Here is a 17,927-nt window from a genome sequence, read left to right as displayed (position 1 = left end):
GGCACCAGCTCTTTATTTAAACAAGTAAGATCTGTAGGTCAGCCAGACTCCTCAGTTCATCAAGAAAATTACACTTGGGCTAAGAAAGAAAAGGGTAGACATTCCAGGATCAGCTACTACTCTAACCTTTATTGAGGAATATACTTTTAAGTGGAATAAATCTTGAATAAAAGGTCAAAGAAACCTGTTTTTAGCTAAAATTTTTAAACCTAATTTCTTATGGTTATTCCAGAAATAAATCCATAAGACCATAGCATAAGAATTAAGATTGTTTGTATTGTGACCTCATAAATATATAATCAGTTGTCAAAAATTCCATGATCTTTGCTAATTCTTTCTAACATTGAGATCCCGTTCATTTGGTCAGTGGGTGTGTCAGCGGAATAGCATATAACGAGCATGTACCTTCTGCCAGGCCCCAGGGAAATTACAAAGATGAACAAGACAAGCCCCCTTGTTCATCCTCCTAGGAGCTCACATTTTGGGCAGAAAGACAAATGTGTAAATAAATGGGACTGAAGGAGGAATCCATATTTTACAGACAGGATCTCCTGAGCTGGACGTTTGATGCGGCCAGATCTCAGTGGGGAATGACGGAGGAAAGACTGAGAAGGTGGAGCCGGGGTGCTTGTGCTCTGCGAAGGATTGGACCTGACTTAGAGGCGGTGGCAGTCAAGAGACATAGTACATACAGTGATCAAATAGATATACTTAAAAACATTTGCACTTGATGGGATGAGGGAAAGGCTGGAAGCAGGAAGATGAATGCAAAGGCTGTAAAAATGGTACAGATAAGAGATTCTGAGGTCTGAACTGAGTTCGGTGGTAACAGGGATGGAGAAGAGAGGTGGATACCGGAAACACGAGTGAGGTTGTAGAATAGCGTGATTAGGTAGCCCGGCATTGGAGTCAGAAGATGTGGGGACAGGGGCCAGCCCTGTCACTTAGCAGTTGTGTGGCCTGGGAAGTTGCTTAACCTCTCCAGACTGCAGTTTCCTGATCTGTAAAGTCAGGTGGATGTCTCTCCATGGTACTATAAATGCAGGCACTCTGGTGACAGGGCACATAGTATGCCCTCATTAAACACCAGCTGTCGTTGCTGCTGCTCCTGGTCTTCTTACCCCCAGGTATCCTGACTTCCAGCTGGGTTATTGTTCCCGAATCAGTCTTTCACGGCAGCTGACACTTCACAGCCGGTGAAGGGGGGACGCTGATTTCCACAGGGGCAGCTTCCATTGCCCACCCCATGGGAACCAGCTGTACCCAGAGCGCAGCAGGCTGTAATAGGTGCATCACAGGCCAGTCCTTAAAGGAAATAGGCACAATCTCACCATGCAAACAACAGTTCGCAACACTTGTCTTGCTGACAGTGAGCCGGGAGCCTGTCTTCTCACGAGAGACATGGTCTTTCCTCCACTGCCATCGGCAGACTGCCTTTGGTTGGTCCTGTTCCTTTGCAGGGAATGTATTTATTATTCATTGGTGATATAGAACATTCTGTGTCCCTTTAATGGACAGACCATTCACAGCTGGAAGGGATTCGTGGACTACCTCCCTGCCAGTGACATACTGGCGTTCGATCTCAGCAGTCTAGCAGCGGGATCACCGCCACCCACCCAGCACACGTCCTCACATCTCCGTCTGCCACAACTTTCTGAAATGGAATTTACAGCCTTATATCTAATGTGCCTTGTTTTTCCCTTTTTCCTCTTAAGGATATTGGGCCCACAAAGCCAAGTCGTGTGAGCTTGAGAATTCCAAGGGCTCAGAGTTGGGCTCAAGTTCACTGGGCGAGTGTTCCGCCTTGCCCTCTGGCTCACCTTTGTTTAGATAAATAATTGAGAGTGTGCCATTTACAAGGCTCAGGGACACACAAAGGAATCTGGCTGCAGGCTCCATAATTGAAAGCAGCAGATAACCAACAACACAGCCTGTTCCTCCCTCGGGATGTTAACATGGGGAAATTTATTTTCTTTGGAATTCGTGTTCTCGGGTTGCCCAAATCAGAGGATGACACACATACAACTGTTACCTTACAAAAAATAAAAAAAAAAGCAAAACATGCCCCCTCTCCCACTGGGGAATTGTCCAGATTTCAGGCAACGGGAATGCTGTCACTCAGCAAACTTTTGGCCAGCGCTGACCGTAGGCAAGACCTGGGCGCAGTGCCAAGGGCAGCCACCACACCAGGCTGGGGTCGAGCCCCAAGGGCCGCCCAGCTGGGTGGGAAAAAAGCATATAGAGAAATATCAAAGCATTCAAGACCTGGTTCCCAGTCCTGGCTGATTTCTTAAAATACTGACTCTCTGCTTCCAGCCCCAGGGATTCTGATTTAATTATTACTACTTCACGTTTAGGCCTGGGCATAAATATTTTTTCATCTTTGATTTTTAAACAGTTCTCTGGTAGGTTTCTAGCATGCACCCAGGATTAAGAACCATTGTTCGAGGGGGGGCGGGGGGGTTGGGTTTTTCTAGGTATCCTGAAGCAGGCACAGAGAGTGGGAATGTGCATGTGCAGAGCAAACGCAAAGCCCTTCCTGGGGGATGGGAATTCCAAGAAGGCTTCTGGGACAAGGAGAAAGTTGAGCTGAACTTTTGAAGGGGAGGTTAGATAGATGTGTTTGGGGTCAGGCAGAGAAGACAATTCACACTTTTACTCAACAGTCAAGACTTGAGGGGTTTCCTCCACACCTCAGCAGATTTTCTAGCAATTCTGACACCCTCTCACTTTCAACCTGGCACTCCCACGGAATGCCAACTGCCCGTAATCCTCACCTGTGCCTTGGGAAGGGGAGACTGGTTTTACCCACCTGTGTCCTAATTCAATAATCAACTGTCCAGAGCTCGCCACCTAGAGGCAGGGGGTGGAAAGATGGGTGCTGTTCCCAGGGAGGACAGAGCTGCCCAGGGGCGGGTCCCATCCGATTAAGGCTCTATCTGAGTGACCCTGGCATTCCTAGCCTCACGCAGGCTCTGCCAATGAAGGTGTGAGGATTTCCACGTCTGCTTTTGGGTGTTTTTGTTTGTTTTTGGTTTTGTTTTGTTTTAGGTTTTTTTTTTGCATTCAGATCTTAATCGGTGACTGTTCAGAGCCAGGCACTGTGCTCCCCGCTTTGGGGACTGAGACCCTGGCTCTCTCCCTTCTTCACAGTGTGACCTGGGCAAGATTCTTCAGCTGTCTGGCCCTCAGTTTCCTCATCTGTGAAATGGGGACAGCCACAGCCTGTCTTGCTGTTCCTTGTGATGAGTCACGGAAACTGTAGAAGGGGGCCGTGTCAGCCCTTCTGACTCACTGCAAGCTCCCCCGGGAAGAAGCCCCTGGCTGAAGCAGGGTCACACTCCTCGTAGAAAGGATGGGCAGGTCCTGGCTGTGTGATCTCCCCTTGGCTTGTGGCTTCTGCCAGAGGGCACAATGGCATCAGGCTGTGCCCAGAGAGCAAGCAGTGGAGGCTCCCACTGTCCTGTGTCTGCCACAACTGCCTTCAACATAAGGCCTGCTCTCCAGCTTTTATCAGACAGTGGGTCCAGGTAGACCCTCCTTGTTAGGAAGGTAAGATGTACACATCGAAGGACATCATTGGCAGTTTGCTGGATAAGGCCAGCACCTGTGGGGAGGCTCCTCCTAGAAGGATGTTCGGGAGACCATGGCCAACTAGGGTCTTTACCAGCAGAGAAAAGCCAACAAAGGGAAGTCACATAGCTGGGGCCTGCTGAACCTTCTGAAGGTCTCCATTGCTGTCAGAGCTGCCCTCTCTGTGACAGTGGACATACAGAAAGGGCAGGGAAAGGTGGGGCGGTATCCTCTTCCGGAGAGAGTCACAGGTGAGAAAGTGGCACTGCAGGGGGTCTCCCAGGACCTGTGGGGAAGCCTGATACTTGAGGTACAGCCGGCCACGTGGAGCCCGTCGACACAACTGTGGAGGCGGGCTGTGCTGAGGCTGCTGCGCATGGGTGGCCCGGAGCTGAGGGTGGCCTTGTTCTACTCTGGGAGCTGGCTCTTGACCAGGGGATCCCTTGCTGGGGCTAAGTCCTACCTTTGTAGAACTTAGAAGTGGACCCTAATTTCATAACCTATTCCCTTCAATAGCCTTCTTCACGGCTGTCTAAGGAAAGCCCCAGAGCACCAGTTCCTGGCAAGATGCTGGCCCCAAAGGGAGTTCGATGGAGTAACCGCGGTTCCTTGGGGAGGGCCCATGGCACCTACACCTGTGCTCCCACCAGCATCGCCCCTTCTTGCCACCACGTATCAACACACTTCAGCCCCTGGAGAAGTTCTGCATGAAAAGCCGGCTGCTGGTGTCCTTGATGAGACTTCCAAAAGCAACCCCCACTGCGTCTTTCTTTAGAAGGATCACTCCCACCGCAGTATCCAGATAGTATCATTCGTTGCAGTACCTGGGATTCCACCAAAGAGTCACTCCTCCTGAGCCCAACGCTGTCCTTTATTCAGCCGATGCTCAAAATACCAGTCTTCTCTTAGGGTGCCCAGTTCTCCTGGGGGTCCCTTGCTTGACTGTCCCCTAGAATTAATGAAAAGAACCCTCTGTCACTAGACTTTTGAGCAGTATTTTAGGATGTATGTGCCAATGACTCTAAAGCCACGGTAGCAGGTTTTCAAGGTTATGTATCACACTTAATCACATGGCCCTATTTACTCTTTATCTTAAATGCTGTACTTAGGACAGGGAAGAAAAACTGCTCTCTCTGCCTTCTGAGAGTGACGTGGCCTTATGTTACATCGGGAGACCAGAGGAGGCAGCAATACAAAGATCTGGAGGAGGGGGTCAGAGAATAACCTGACAGCAAGGACTGGGCAAGTGCAGGGGCCAGTGCATCTATTTATCAGTCTGACCACCTCTCTCTAATGGAACCCATGGAAGGATTTCTTCTGTCTAGAAGCCAGACCCCAGGGAAAGCCAGGCAGATGACAGGGAACACCAAGGGTTCCGGTGAATTATGTGTGCACGTTGCCAGCGACACTAGAACTGCCATGCAAATGCAGATTTATAAAACACACACTCTTCTTTTTATTAGATTTACTTGGGGTGACATTGGTTAATAGCATTATATAAGTTCCAAGTGTACAATTCTGTAATACCTCCTCTGTATATTGCATGATGTGCTCACTACCCAAAGTCTAATCTCCTTCCGTCACCATGCATTTGACCCCCTAACCCTGTGTATCCATCCCCAGCCCGCTATGAGTTTGCTCATTCATTGCTTTCTGCCTTATATCCCAGCATTGAGTGAAATCTTATGGTTCTTGTCCTTTTCTGTATGACTTATTTCACTTAGCATGATATTCTCAAGACCCATCCATGCTGTCGTAAATGGCAGTAATTCATCCTTTCTTATGGCTGCATAGTAGTATATATGTCCACGTTCCTTTATTTAATCATCCATTAAAGGACACTTTAGGTTGTCTCCATGTCTTGGTCACCATGAATAATCCTGCCATGAACATAAAGGCGCATATATCTTTATGAATAAATGTTTTCAATTTTTGAGGTAGATACCCAGAAGAGAGATTGCTGGGTCATACGGTAACTCTATTCCTAATTTTTTGAGGAACCTCCATACTATTTTCCATAGTGGCTGCACCAATGTACATTCTGACCAGCAGTGCATAAGTGTTTCTTTTTCTCCACAGCCTCTCCAACACTCTTTTCTTATCTTGTTGATAACAGCCATTCTAGCAGGTGTGAGGCGGCATCTCCTTGTGGTTTTGATTTGCATTTCCCTAATAGCTAGTAAAACAAATTTTCTCCTCGGCTAGTTTTGCTCTGCCTACAGTTAGTTTCTTGTTAAAACTCAAGCTACAACTCTTCCCCAAGGTTACCAGTAAATGATTCACCAATGCCAAGAACACCTGGACATTCAACTGCTATTGACAGAAATCTAATTCTCCATGTGACAAGGGCTGTGTCTATAGGTTAATAAAAACATTTCTGTTTGCACCATCCATGAGTGACTTCCATGCATGAGACAGAGATACGTGCTTTTGATCAAACAACAATCATGGAAACCCTGCCCATGATCGACCCTTCCAATCAAAAGCTTTTAACACTATTATTTCCAAACATTGTAGCTTTTGTATATCACCAGGATAACTTAAAAAGAACATGACCTCAGTGGCAAAGAACAGAAATGCCACTGGAATCTCAAGAGTAAAGGGAGTTGTGGTTAAGAGGCCGGGGCTTGGAATGGAGGGGCTCTCAGAAAACAGGGTGGCCCTGGGAGCACCTCCTCCCTCATCTTCCTTTCCAAGTCTCTGGGTGTCATTATGCTCACTTCCCCTGTCCCTTGGAGGACCATCTCTAGCACACCTCCCGCATGGGTCACGCCTGGCTCACCCTGAGCTGCTGAAGGCCTCCCACATCCTAAATGATATACCCAAACCAAATGTAATGCACACCTTCTAGCCATCCCAAAAGCTGTGCCATCAAAGTCTTCCGTATTTAGCCGTTTCCCAGTTTAACCTGCCTTAGTTAACAGTGACCTCATCCTCCAGGCAGCTACACTGAAATAAATCTCTGGTCTTAGGTTTCTCTGTTTCTTCTTACTCACTACATCCAGTGTGTTAGGAAATCCTATAGATTCGGCCTCTGTAATCTCTTTTAAACCTGGCCTCATTCTTCTGTTTCCGCTGCCCTGTTTTAGACCGGCTTGATGTCTTGCCTGAAATATTTCACTAGCTTTTTTAACTGCTCCCTCTCTCTACAGTCTTGCCTTTTCTACCTCTCCTCTGGGCCTATATGTGACCTGCAGGTTAAATAAGGTTCGGGCTTGCCCTGACTGGGGTAGCTCAGTTGGTTGAGCATCCTTCTGCAAAGCAAAAAGTCACCAGTTCAATTCCCGGTCGGAGCACATGCCTAGGTTGCAGGCTGGTCCCCACTTGGGGCACATTTGAGAGGCAACTGATTGATGTTTCTCTCTCATATCAATGTTTCTCTCCCTCTCTTTCTCCCTCCTTTTCCCTCTCTCTAAAATTAAATAAATAAAATCTTAAAAAAGGTTCGAGCTTAGGAGGTACATCCTAAAGTTTGTCCCTGAACCCAGGACAGGAAAATTTTCCCCAGAGGGAAGCTGAGATAGCAAGACAGAGAAACTGGGCTCGGGACCAAGCTGGAGAGGCAAGGCTGGTAAGCAGTGAGGGTGGCTGCCCCTATAGACGGGGCCTGATGAAATATTTTTCTCGGGCAGGAGCAACTCAGAGGGCCACAGTTTTTGCAGGCCCTGAAATTGAGTTCATCCTCTTCTCTCTGTTCTGAAAGAGCACATTATCCTTGTGTCAGGATGTTTTTAAGGCCCTCTTATGTTATTTGTAGCTGTGCATATATATTTCTCCCACATTGCCTTCAAGGGCTAAACGCAAATCTTAATCATTCCCACTTCTCCTGTAACACCCAATTCAGGGAAGAGGTGACCTCCCGAGTCCTGCAACCTGGGCCTAATTTGTGCAGCTCAGCTGCTAATTAGAACAAGCTACTGAAGTGCTCTTTGCTTCAGTTTCCCTCTATGTAAAAAGGGGTGGTGATGAGAATTAAACAATCTATGGAAAGTGCCTGGCTTGGCATGTAAGTTAGTTGTCAGTGAAAGGTGTGTTGCATTAAGTCAGACTTAATGGCTTCCAGTTCTTAACTTCTGAATTGAAATTTTTACTCGATATTGTCTAAAACCAATAGAAGATTCCCGCTTTCATCTGTACATAATTTGCAGGTAGAAATCCCACTTTGGGAGTTCTATGAATTTCTCCCTCTGCTGACGTAGACCTGAATCAATGTTGGTTGTTTATTTTGTTTTCCGTGAGGCTTGTATGCATGTGAGGTGTGGGCTATCTCCCATCATGACTAATTAGCCTAAGAGAGAAGAATCTCACATTGGATCCTCTCGGTCTTTCCAAGTCAGTACAAGTCAAACTCTCTCCTTTAAGACTGCCTCATTTAATTCCCAAGTGATTTACCCACGGGCAAAACTCTGACTTAGCAAAGTGTGTTGACATGTTCCTGTACTGAGTTCTCTCTGGAAATGCCTCATTTGCATGGGGAGGTGTAGGAAAGGGGGCTGAGCATCCATGAACGTCTGCCCACTCTGTGGGAAGAATGCCCTGTCAGAGCAGAGAGCTCTTTAGCTTTGGATAAGTTACAAAGAATGTTCCAAATATTGCTGTTTCAGGATCAGTATTTCATAAGGCTCGAGGGCTCAGGCACAGTTGTTCCTGGAGCAAAATGAAAGGCCACATCTTCTCTGGGCCCCTTTGGCTTACTGACCTTGCATTTCAGTTATTTTAGCTTTGGGGGTGTGTTAGGCTCCTGGAAGCTAAAACCAAAAACAATAGTTTAAACAAGATGAATGTTTGTTTCTCTTACACCAGACTGTTAGGAGCCCTTAGCTCACATGGTAAGGGACAGCACCATGGACTCGGCTCTTCACGTGGCCATCTGCTCATCTCGAAGGCGTTGATCTCACTGTCCAAGGCGGCTCACTACCACCTCATTCACGTTCCCGCTATGGGAAGGTGCCACGTGGAGGGCATGTGCCCCGTCCACTTAGGGACGGCACCTGGAAAGTTGCACACGTCACAGTCACATCACATTGGCCAGGCTTATCCACAAGACCATGCCCAGTGGGCCAAGAGGCTGGGAAACATTTCCTTTATTCTGGGTTGTCCTGTACTCAGATGTAATTGGGGTTTTTTTACTGCACAGGGGAGAAAGTAGATTTAGGAAAACAACTAGTTACCTCTGCCACAGCAGTGACCTTCTGAAAGGGCAGCTGTCATGGGTAATGTGGGGCCTCCACTAGAAAAAAAATTACAGGACAGTATTTATAAAACAGGACTGTGGACTATTTGTCTTTAGGCTCTGACTCCGTCAGGATGTTATTCTATTCCACCTTGGCAGCGGGAAATTAATTTTTCTGTTAGTTTTAACATAGAGCATTTTCTCTTTACACAAGTGGTATCAAATAATTATAGAAAACTTAGAAAATATAGGTGAACAAAATGAAAGCAATGAAGATACTCAGCCATTGACAGTTTAGGACTCCTCCAGAGCAGAGAGGAGACAGTTGCACCCTCCAGCTGGAGCCACCCTTTGAAGAAGAGAGAAGAGGGAGGTAAGAAGGACTGAGCTGTAGACAGAGCCCCAAGCAGGAGGAGAAGGTAGAGGAGCAGTCAGGAACCTTCCAGAAATGCCTTGGTAACCACCATGGATGACCCACATTGCTTAATTTATTATAAATAATTCAGTACATGTAGGTACGATTTTCTTGATGAGCGCCACTGCAACATGTTGTTAATAACCATTCAGGTGTCCCTAGAATGCTTACAAAGTGAAGGTAGAATAAAAGTCAGTCCGTGATAAGGGCTTTGGGTCCCACAGTGTCACCAGAAGACCCACTAAGGAAGACACGGTTCACAGCTAACAGTGCTTCTGAAAAGTAGCAACTGTGGGGATACAGATGAGCAGAGACTCATAACCACCAGCCATTCTGCCTTTGGGGTAGGTGCAATATGAGTGTTTGTTGAATGAATAAATTATTATCACTCACAGCCTTGTAAGGGTAAATACCTTCTGGTTGTTTCCTTAGCCCTGTTTAAGAATAACCACACAAGCTTTTTTCCTGTAATTCCACCCAGCTAAAACCCAAACGACGCCATGACCGGGTTATTAATGGTTAGAGGAATAACTTCAGCAATGTTCCTCCCTCATCTGACCTCTTTGTGTTTGCGTAGTAAAATATACACAACATAAATTTAGCATTTTAACCATTTTAAGTGATTTAGTTCAGTGACATTATGGTAAATTCTTTTACGTTGTCATGCAATTATCATCACCATTCAGCTCCAGAACTTTTTCATCTTCCCAAATTAACACTCCGTACCTTCTAAACAATAACTTCCCACCTCTCCTCCCCCAGCCTCTGCTACTGCCCTTCTTTCTGTCTCTATAACTTTGACTCTTCTAGGTACCTCATATAAGTGGAATAATCTAATATTTGTCCTTTTGTATTATTTCATTTAGCATAATGTCTCTAAAGTTTATCCATATCGTAGACTGTGTCAGGACTTTTTTTTTTAAGGTGACATAATAGTCTATTGTACACAGAGAGCACATTGTGTTTATCCAGTCATCTGATGATAGACATTTGGGTTGTGTCCACCTTTTAGCTTTTGTGAAAGATGCTCTGAACCAGTATCTATTGAAGCCTGCTTCCAATTCTCTTGGATATTTACCCAGAAGTGGAATTGCTGGTCACATGGTAACTCCGCTTAATTCTTTGAGGAGCCCTCATACTCTTTTGCTCTGTCCATCAGACTCTTTTGGTCTCCACCATCGGTAATCACACACATTAGACGCAAGTTATACCTAATATACTCCTTATGGTTCGTTCATTCCTGTCACGGATTTGGCAGTAACAAGCTTATACGTAGATGAATAAATATGTAGGTTTGTTTGGGTTTGTTTTTGTTCTTTGTTTACGGATTGCTGTAGTAAACATGGTATTATTCCATTTGCTGGGGATGGGAGGGTGCATATTCTGGTTTAAAGGCTGGAACCAAGCATGCCTAGATGGGAGGTGAGTCATTTTATTGGGCTCTGTTCTCAGGGCGTCTAGCATAAAAGGAATTCTAATCATTCACACAAAGTCATGCAAAGCTCAATAAAGGTTTTGGAAAGCAAGAAGGGTACGAGGAGGAGAGGAAAGCTTCCTCACGCTAATGGGTTTACAAAGAAACTCAGGGCCACTTTTAGAACCTCAGCCCCTTGATCATAGTCCTGAGGGTTCTGTGTTCTTCCTGGGAAGAGTTTCCCAGGGACCCCTTCTCAGGCACACCACAGCAGCTGGAGAGCTGAACGTGACTTAGGAAAATTGGGTTCTGCAAATTTTCAGCCTGCTCCATCTTCATTTGGGGCTGACCTGTTGACGATGTGGGGAAGCCACCATCAGTTTGCCTTTCAAAGCCATCACCCAAAGGGCTTCATTGTTTTAGAGCAATACACTAAATTGAAAGTTTAAAATCATGGAACCCTGTGCACCTGGGTTCCACTCAGTTCTCTGGCTTAGTATCCCAGTCTTGAGCCTCTTGGGTACAATTAAAAAAATAAAAATAAAAATAACTCCTGCCTCTTTCAGGCGGGGGCAAATGGTGTCAGACTCACTGCTTGGAGTTGGGGAGGGCCGGAAGTCCAAGTTCGCACCAGACTTCCAGCTCATCTTGCTCTCTCCTGGCCTCCACTTTCTTCAATATCTGCGGGTTCCAACTTCAACATCGTGCTTTGTGGTGCTGTCCTCTGGAGGCACTGAGGTGTGACGTGACTCCACCTGCAAAAGTCCCTTCTCATCCTTCCACCCACTGGCCACGTTCCAAATCAAAGAGGTCTCCTGATCCCAGGGGATAGGAGCTTGCAATTTTATTTCATGATCTCATTATTTGGGCTTAACCTGTGGAAGAAGAAAAAAATATTACTTTTCCATCATCCTGAAATCAAAGGGGTCCCTCCCTTCCCCCAGAAGGAGAGATGGCATCTGCCATTGAAGAAAAAGTAGAAGAAGGGGAGGAGTCTTAAGATGAAGCGTCTGGAAGAGAGGCTTTTGTTGTTTTCTTGCTGTGTTGATAAAGCTGCAGCTAGAATGCTGTGCTGGCCCTGGGCCGGGCACATTTATCATCTGTCATCAGTGTGATAATCCTGTGAAGCAAATATTGTCCGTGTTTTATGCATGAGGAATCTGAAGCTCAGCAAGTTTCAGAAATGAGCCCAAGTGCCCTGACCATTGTGGCTCGGTTGGTTAGGCATGATCCCGCAAAGCAAAAGGTTGCTGGTTCAATTCCTGGCCAGGACACATGCCTGGGTTGTGGGTTCCATCCCCAGTTGGAGCGCATGCAGGAGGCAGCCAATGGATGTGTCTCTCGCACATTGATGTTCTCTTGCTCTCTTTCTCCCTCCCTTCCCCATTTTTTAAAAATAAACAAATAAAATTCTAAAGAAAGAAAAAGAAATGAGCCCAAGGCCACATCCTGAGACCTTCAAATGACAGAGCCAGGATTGTCAGCCAGATTTACCTGACTCTAAAGCCCGCTGCACATAGCTTGGCACCAAGAACTCTAAAAAGTGCAGTTTGTTCTCTCATTGTGTTTTTTTAAAAAAATCAGCTATATCTGGTACATGTCTGGCAGTTATGGAAAGGAAATCCCAAGTAAATCTTAGGAAAATTTACTGTTGCCTTGGAGTAAGTGTTGAAATATTTCTTGCCTACTAACTCACTTGACCTTTCGAAGTCCCTTTTAGTCCTCTGATTCTGTAGGCAGGGTTTTTTTTCTTTCTTAGAATCTGATAACTAACAGCAGACAGTCAGATGACTGTATCTGTTATCTTCATTGTCTTGATTTAGTTTTTCCTTCCAAAAGCTCTCACACACTGGTCGATGGGCTCTATTTCGGGTCACACTGTTTTTTTTATTTATGGTTTTTTGTGTGCGTTACTACTCAGAGGCACCCAGGGGAGACCTCCACAGCCTTTCCTGATTACCAGATGTCGCCCTTTCTATTGTAACAACCATCTACTCGCCACTTCCTCTTGCCAAGAAATGAGAAAAGCATTTGCTTTTGGAAAACTGAGCTGAGACACGTGAAGCGTATTAAGAAGGGCGGCCGCCCCTGAGTCTGCATGAACTTTCGCCGTCTTGGTTTATTTTGCTTAAAGATAAAACGCACACAGCCTTGTTTGCAGTGAGGGCTAACAAGTGCTTGTGTAGCAGGGAGGAGATTCCACTTGGGCTGTTTCGACTTCATTATACGTAAATTATGTTCTAAGTAATCTTTAAACCAGTATGTCATGTGCAGCCAGTGTTTGTTTTTTTATACTTTGGAATATTTCGTTGTTGATTTTAAATGGTGATTGATGATGGATGAGTGTTTAACATGCAAAATAATGCTGTATCCCCAGGAATTCTGGGGGAGACAGAGGACACAGAGGAATCTCAACCCTTCTTCTCTTGAGCAGAGACATGGTATTAGTTATGCAATTAAGGAAAAGCAGCCAAGGGGAAGTGAACTCTTAGCTGACAGGTATTTAAATGAAATGCACCCATCCTGAAGCTCAGATCTGCTCCTGACAGAGCACCACCTTTTGAAAACAAATCGCATTTGATTTCATAAAAAGGCAAAGGACGGGTTACTTTGGACTCCACTGTGTGGACAATCCCAAGCGCCCGAAATGCTCAAAAAGGGTCAGAACACCCAAGTTTGATGCCTTAGATGTGGAAAGAGAGATTGTGAGGATTGCATCCACTTGCATGAACTTTAAAATGCCATTGAACATCTCTGAGGTTACACCTTGGATGCGCCATTTAAGTAGAAACAGACAAGTAGAACCATATGTTTAAATGTGGTGTTATCCTTGAGACACGAGTATCAAAAACACATGCTTTTCCCCTTCATCCAACTTTCTCATGAATCGCTTGAGTTTCAGACCATCAAGTGCATTGCTTTTCCTCATATAGTTTTCAGTCAGACAGCCTCGTATTATACAGTGAGTAATAACCGTAAAATTGTGATGAATGCTGTATTAAGCCAGTTTTCTTTTTTGATTGTTAGGAATGTGGACTTTCTTAAACTCTGGACAACTAGGCAGAATTTTAAGTTTCATGGACTATAAAGGTGCATCCACAACCTCTGTTAGAAATAGTAATTATCATAAATAGTGTATACCCCTTGGGCTCCTTTTGCCATGTGAAACTATAATTCGGCTAGAGATGGTAGCAAATAAGGCCTCATGGGGAAGCTCTGGATGTTGTCACACATCATGCGTATCAGTACATTTTATTTATATGTGAATAAATAAATGTACATTAAGATACATGCATTAAATACACACACACACACACACACACACCCTCCCCCCAACATAAAATATGCTGAAGACTCAGAATAGTCCACATCGAGTGGACAGGTACAGGTAGGCACATGTGTCCTTGCAAGGCAGGGGGGGGGGGGCCTGAGCTATTTCACTCCAGTCCATTTCCAGAGCATCCCAAATGCCACCAGCTTTTGTGGGGGATGCCCATGGGTCATGCTTTTGAAGAAGGCTGCCTGTTGCAGCTGGGCTGCACATGAGACGCGCTGCAGGGCCGAAGGAGGTGGGGGTGTTGCACCCGCCAGGGGCCTCAGAAACTTCTCCTGCCAGATGGGATGCTTACAAGTTGTATACGTTGTTCATAAATTTGATGGAAAGTGTTCAAGTGATGGATCGAATAAAAGTTTCATAAATTTTAAAAGTTTTGGGAAGAGATTGCTGAAGTTTCCCTCTCACCTGGCAGGCGGCAATCCATCTAGCAGGCCATCCACAGGAACTGGTTTGACCTATAACATAGTTAGATTATACTAATATTGCAGAAGTAGAAAAGAGTGCTCTTAAACTGTTTCACTACAACGCGATGGGAAAAAGACATGTAAGAGTGTCAAACTATCCTTCAACAGAAGGCCTTGTCTAACCCGTTTGAAGGTTCTGATCCCTAACAAAGGTGAGCACTAGCTTTAGTTCCCGCCTTTGACTATAATAATAATAATAATAACAACTGTGTCAAAATTTCAGCTCCCCTCCTAAACCTGCCTGCTTTGGCTTACTCTCCAGAACTCTCAGGTGAACGCTGACTCTACTCTGTCCGGAGCGGATAGTTGTTATCTGTCCAGGGGCTGGTCTGTTAGGGGCCCGCGACCCCGTGGCCAAGCTGGGATCTCTCCAGTGGAGACCGGCGCTCAGGGCTGGTGGTGCCCTTTCTCTACCTCAGGCGGAGACGTGAGACTTGCATATCTATGTTAGGAGTTGCCTGATGGATGTTTTTTTAGCCATAGACAATTCCGGTCCTTTTCAGTCCCTTACGTGGTACAAGCATAAAAAAACACTCCAGTGGGAGTTAGAATGTTTGCGTTGCAGTCCCAATCTTGTATCATGATTAGCAATTATGTTATAATTATCCAGTGATTATTATACTTAGCTAATTTTCTTATAAGTAGTTAGTCATGTGAATCCTTGGTGCGTAGGAGAGCCTCAAAGGTTCTTTTCAGACTTATACCCTGCAGACCTGTAATTATCTAATATAAGTATCTTGAAATCTCTGAGTTAATTCCCTTCATAGGATTCAAAGGATTAATTTCATATATTATGTGGTGAAAAGGACATTCTGCTAGTAGAAGATGTGGTCATGTGATATCGACAATTATTTTTTATTTTAATCTCAGATTTCCTTTGAAATAATTCATCCTGATTTTGTGCCTCAGCTTTTCCTGGGCACAAGTTATTTCATTCAAAACTAATAAAAGAATTATATTTTTTTTATCTAAAACACCCCATTTAAAATGCTTTTTTATTTGTTTGTCTCTTAGGAAAAAGTGCTGCAAAGGGTATAAATTTGTTCTTGGACAATGCATCCCAGAAGGTATGTAATATAAATGATTATGTCTTCTCACCTTATTCATGACTAATCCTCAGATGTCTATAAAGTTCAGATGTGCCTGGAATGTATATGTGTTATTTGTGTCTAATTATCTGCACATGTGTATGTAATTTCTACTTGGGGCATTAAATTATTCTAATTTCAATTTGGTTACATGGAGGATGCTCTGTCTAAATCATAACACAACATGTATAAATATGTTGAGTAATTTTCTTATCAGCATTTCACACCCAGAATACAACCACTCTCCCCTACCCATCTACCTGCTTGTCATGTGTTAAACTGGAAGTCCCGTCACATGAGCATCAACAAGCCCTGTGTGCAGCCCATCCCTGAAGTGACAGAGACTCAGCCCTCAGGGTACCCACCTGCACGCTGAGTAGATGGGACCTGGATAGCGCAGAATCAGAGAGACCTGGGTGTTCATCACAGTTCCACGTTGCCCTCGTCCATTCAGATTGCTATAACAAAAATACCTTAGACTGGGGGGCTTAAATAACAAACATTTATTTCTCACAGTTATCACGGCTGGGAAGTCCAAGTCCAGGCACTGAAAAACTCAGTATCTGGTGAGAGCTTTCTGGTTCACACACAGCCATCGCCTTCCTGTGTCCTCACATGGGCAAGAGAGCTCTCTGGGGTCTCTTTTTTAAGGTCATTAATCCCATGCATGAGCACTCCACCCTCAGGACCAAATCACCTCCCAAAGTCCCTCACCCCCAATACCATCACATTGGGGTGAGGATTTCAACATAGGGATTTCAGCAAGATACAAACGTTCGGCCTATAACATACACATCCTACTAGCTATGACCTTGGGTAACATACCTTCTAAATCTTAGTTTTTGCACTAAGTATTAGTACTTGACTCACATGGTTGTTTGAAGACTATTACCACATATAAAGTACTTGGAACAGCGACTGCCTCTTACTAAGTCTTCGTAGGTGGTGGTTGCTGCTGCTGTTGCTGCTGTTGTTATTAATGATTGAAATGTGTGCGATAGAGGCCGTCAGAGCAGCAAATGTGCAGAGGGACATGTGGCACAAAGGACCAGGGTGGTCCGAGGTGGTCTCTAGGAGGAGGGGAGACTCGCATTAGGTTATCAAGGAGGAGGGGAGACTCGCCTAGACAGGCAGGAGGACAGAGGCTGCCGGGTTTCCCAGCCCTGACACAGGAAACACCATGAACCGTTTGAAGAGCATGAGGTTAGTTTGCCCAGGGCTGGGGACAGGAGGGTGGGTGACGTGAAATGGTTTTCTTCACCGTTGCCCATGAGGCCACGTCTCTACAGAGGACTTGAGCCCAGTCAAGCTAACTCATGTGGTGTTATCCCATGGAGAACAATTATTTTTTATCAGTCAGAAATCCGTGAATCCCTCCTGTTGATTGCTCCCTTCAGTGGAAGGACGGCTGAGGTCATGAATCCATTGCTGTGACCTCTGAGAAAGCTGCATTAGGAGGGTTGTTTAGGAAATCTCATCGTTCGTGATGATTTGTGAGGCCCTTGGCCTCTGCAAGGCTGAATTTCCCACCGACAGCCAGTTCCACTGGTTAGGGCTTGGTGGGAAGAACCACAGCAATCAAAATAACTGCATTCTGTTAAAAGCCAGCTTTTCTCAGTAACCAGCTGCGTCTCTTATATTTCAATGTGGCAGCTACTGGAAGAGAATTAAGTTTGGCCAATCAATTTAAGATCCCAGTTAAAGACCTTGCCCAAACTAATTAAAAACGCATGACATAGATACCGCATACTTAGAGTTAAACGTTAGGTATGGTGGTTTCAAACGTCTAGGCCTAAAACTAGTCTCCCTCACCCTAAAGCGGGACTTAACACCTCTGATTAACACAGCCTAGAACTGAGAAAAGCGGTCTCAGGAGCTGAAAGCTGCTCTGCTGTAACTAACCCTTTGCTCGATTGCTTTCGCTAGAACACTTTCAAAAGTTGATGTGTTTTAATCTGTGAGAACAAGTCAGTACTGTTTACCTTTTACTAAGATGTCTTTAGTCAAAAAGGTTTTTATTGCCCCAAAATGCAAAGTATTAATGTAGAATCTCAGAAAAGATGGTATATTAGTTAAGATTCTTGAAAAAGAGATTAATGTTTAAGGAATTGGTTGACAAGGTTGTCTTGTCTGGCAACTCCAAAATCTGCGGAGTAGGCCGGAGGCATGGAGCCCCAGGGGACAGCTCGCATTTGACTCCAAAGACCGCCTGCTGACTCAGTTCCCTCATCAGTAGCAGGGCAGGTCCCTCTGCTTTCTAGCAAGGCCTTTAACTGGTCGGTGAAGCCCCCCACCACTGGGGAGGGCAATCTGCTTTATCCTAAGTCTACTGACTTAAATGTTAATCTTATCTTAAAAAGTATCTCCACAGAAACATCTTGAATAATGTTTAACCAAGTATCTGGGTAGTGTGACCTAGCCAAGCTGACACATAAAATTATCCATTACAGAAAATAAAAAGAG

At 45.1% G+C, this 17,927-nt stretch overlaps 1 protein-coding gene across 1 annotated transcript in view; it reads left to right on the top strand.

Annotated features, from left to right (window-relative positions):
- CCBE1 (collagen and calcium binding EGF domains 1) overlaps window positions 1–17,927 on the top strand; it is a 177,966-nt gene that overhangs the window by 139,056 nt on the left and 20,983 nt on the right. Inside the window, exon 3 of the mRNA XM_054583751.1 lies at window positions 15,391–15,443. Within this exon, the coding sequence (XP_054439726.1) occupies window positions 15,391–15,443 (53 nt within the window). The remainder of the gene's footprint in view (window positions 1–15,390; window positions 15,444–17,927) is intronic.

Source organism: Pteronotus mesoamericanus, unplaced genomic scaffold (genome assembly GCF_021234165.1).
Source record: "Pteronotus mesoamericanus isolate MK-2021 breed Mesoamerican mustached bat unplaced genomic scaffold, CSHL_Meso_final contig_74, whole genome shotgun sequence".
In the NCBI taxonomy this organism is placed as follows: Eukaryota; Metazoa; Chordata; class Mammalia; order Chiroptera; family Mormoopidae; genus Pteronotus; species Pteronotus mesoamericanus.
The sequence above is the reverse complement of the archived record's forward strand: the minus strand, read 5'-3'. Positions and strand labels throughout refer to the sequence as shown.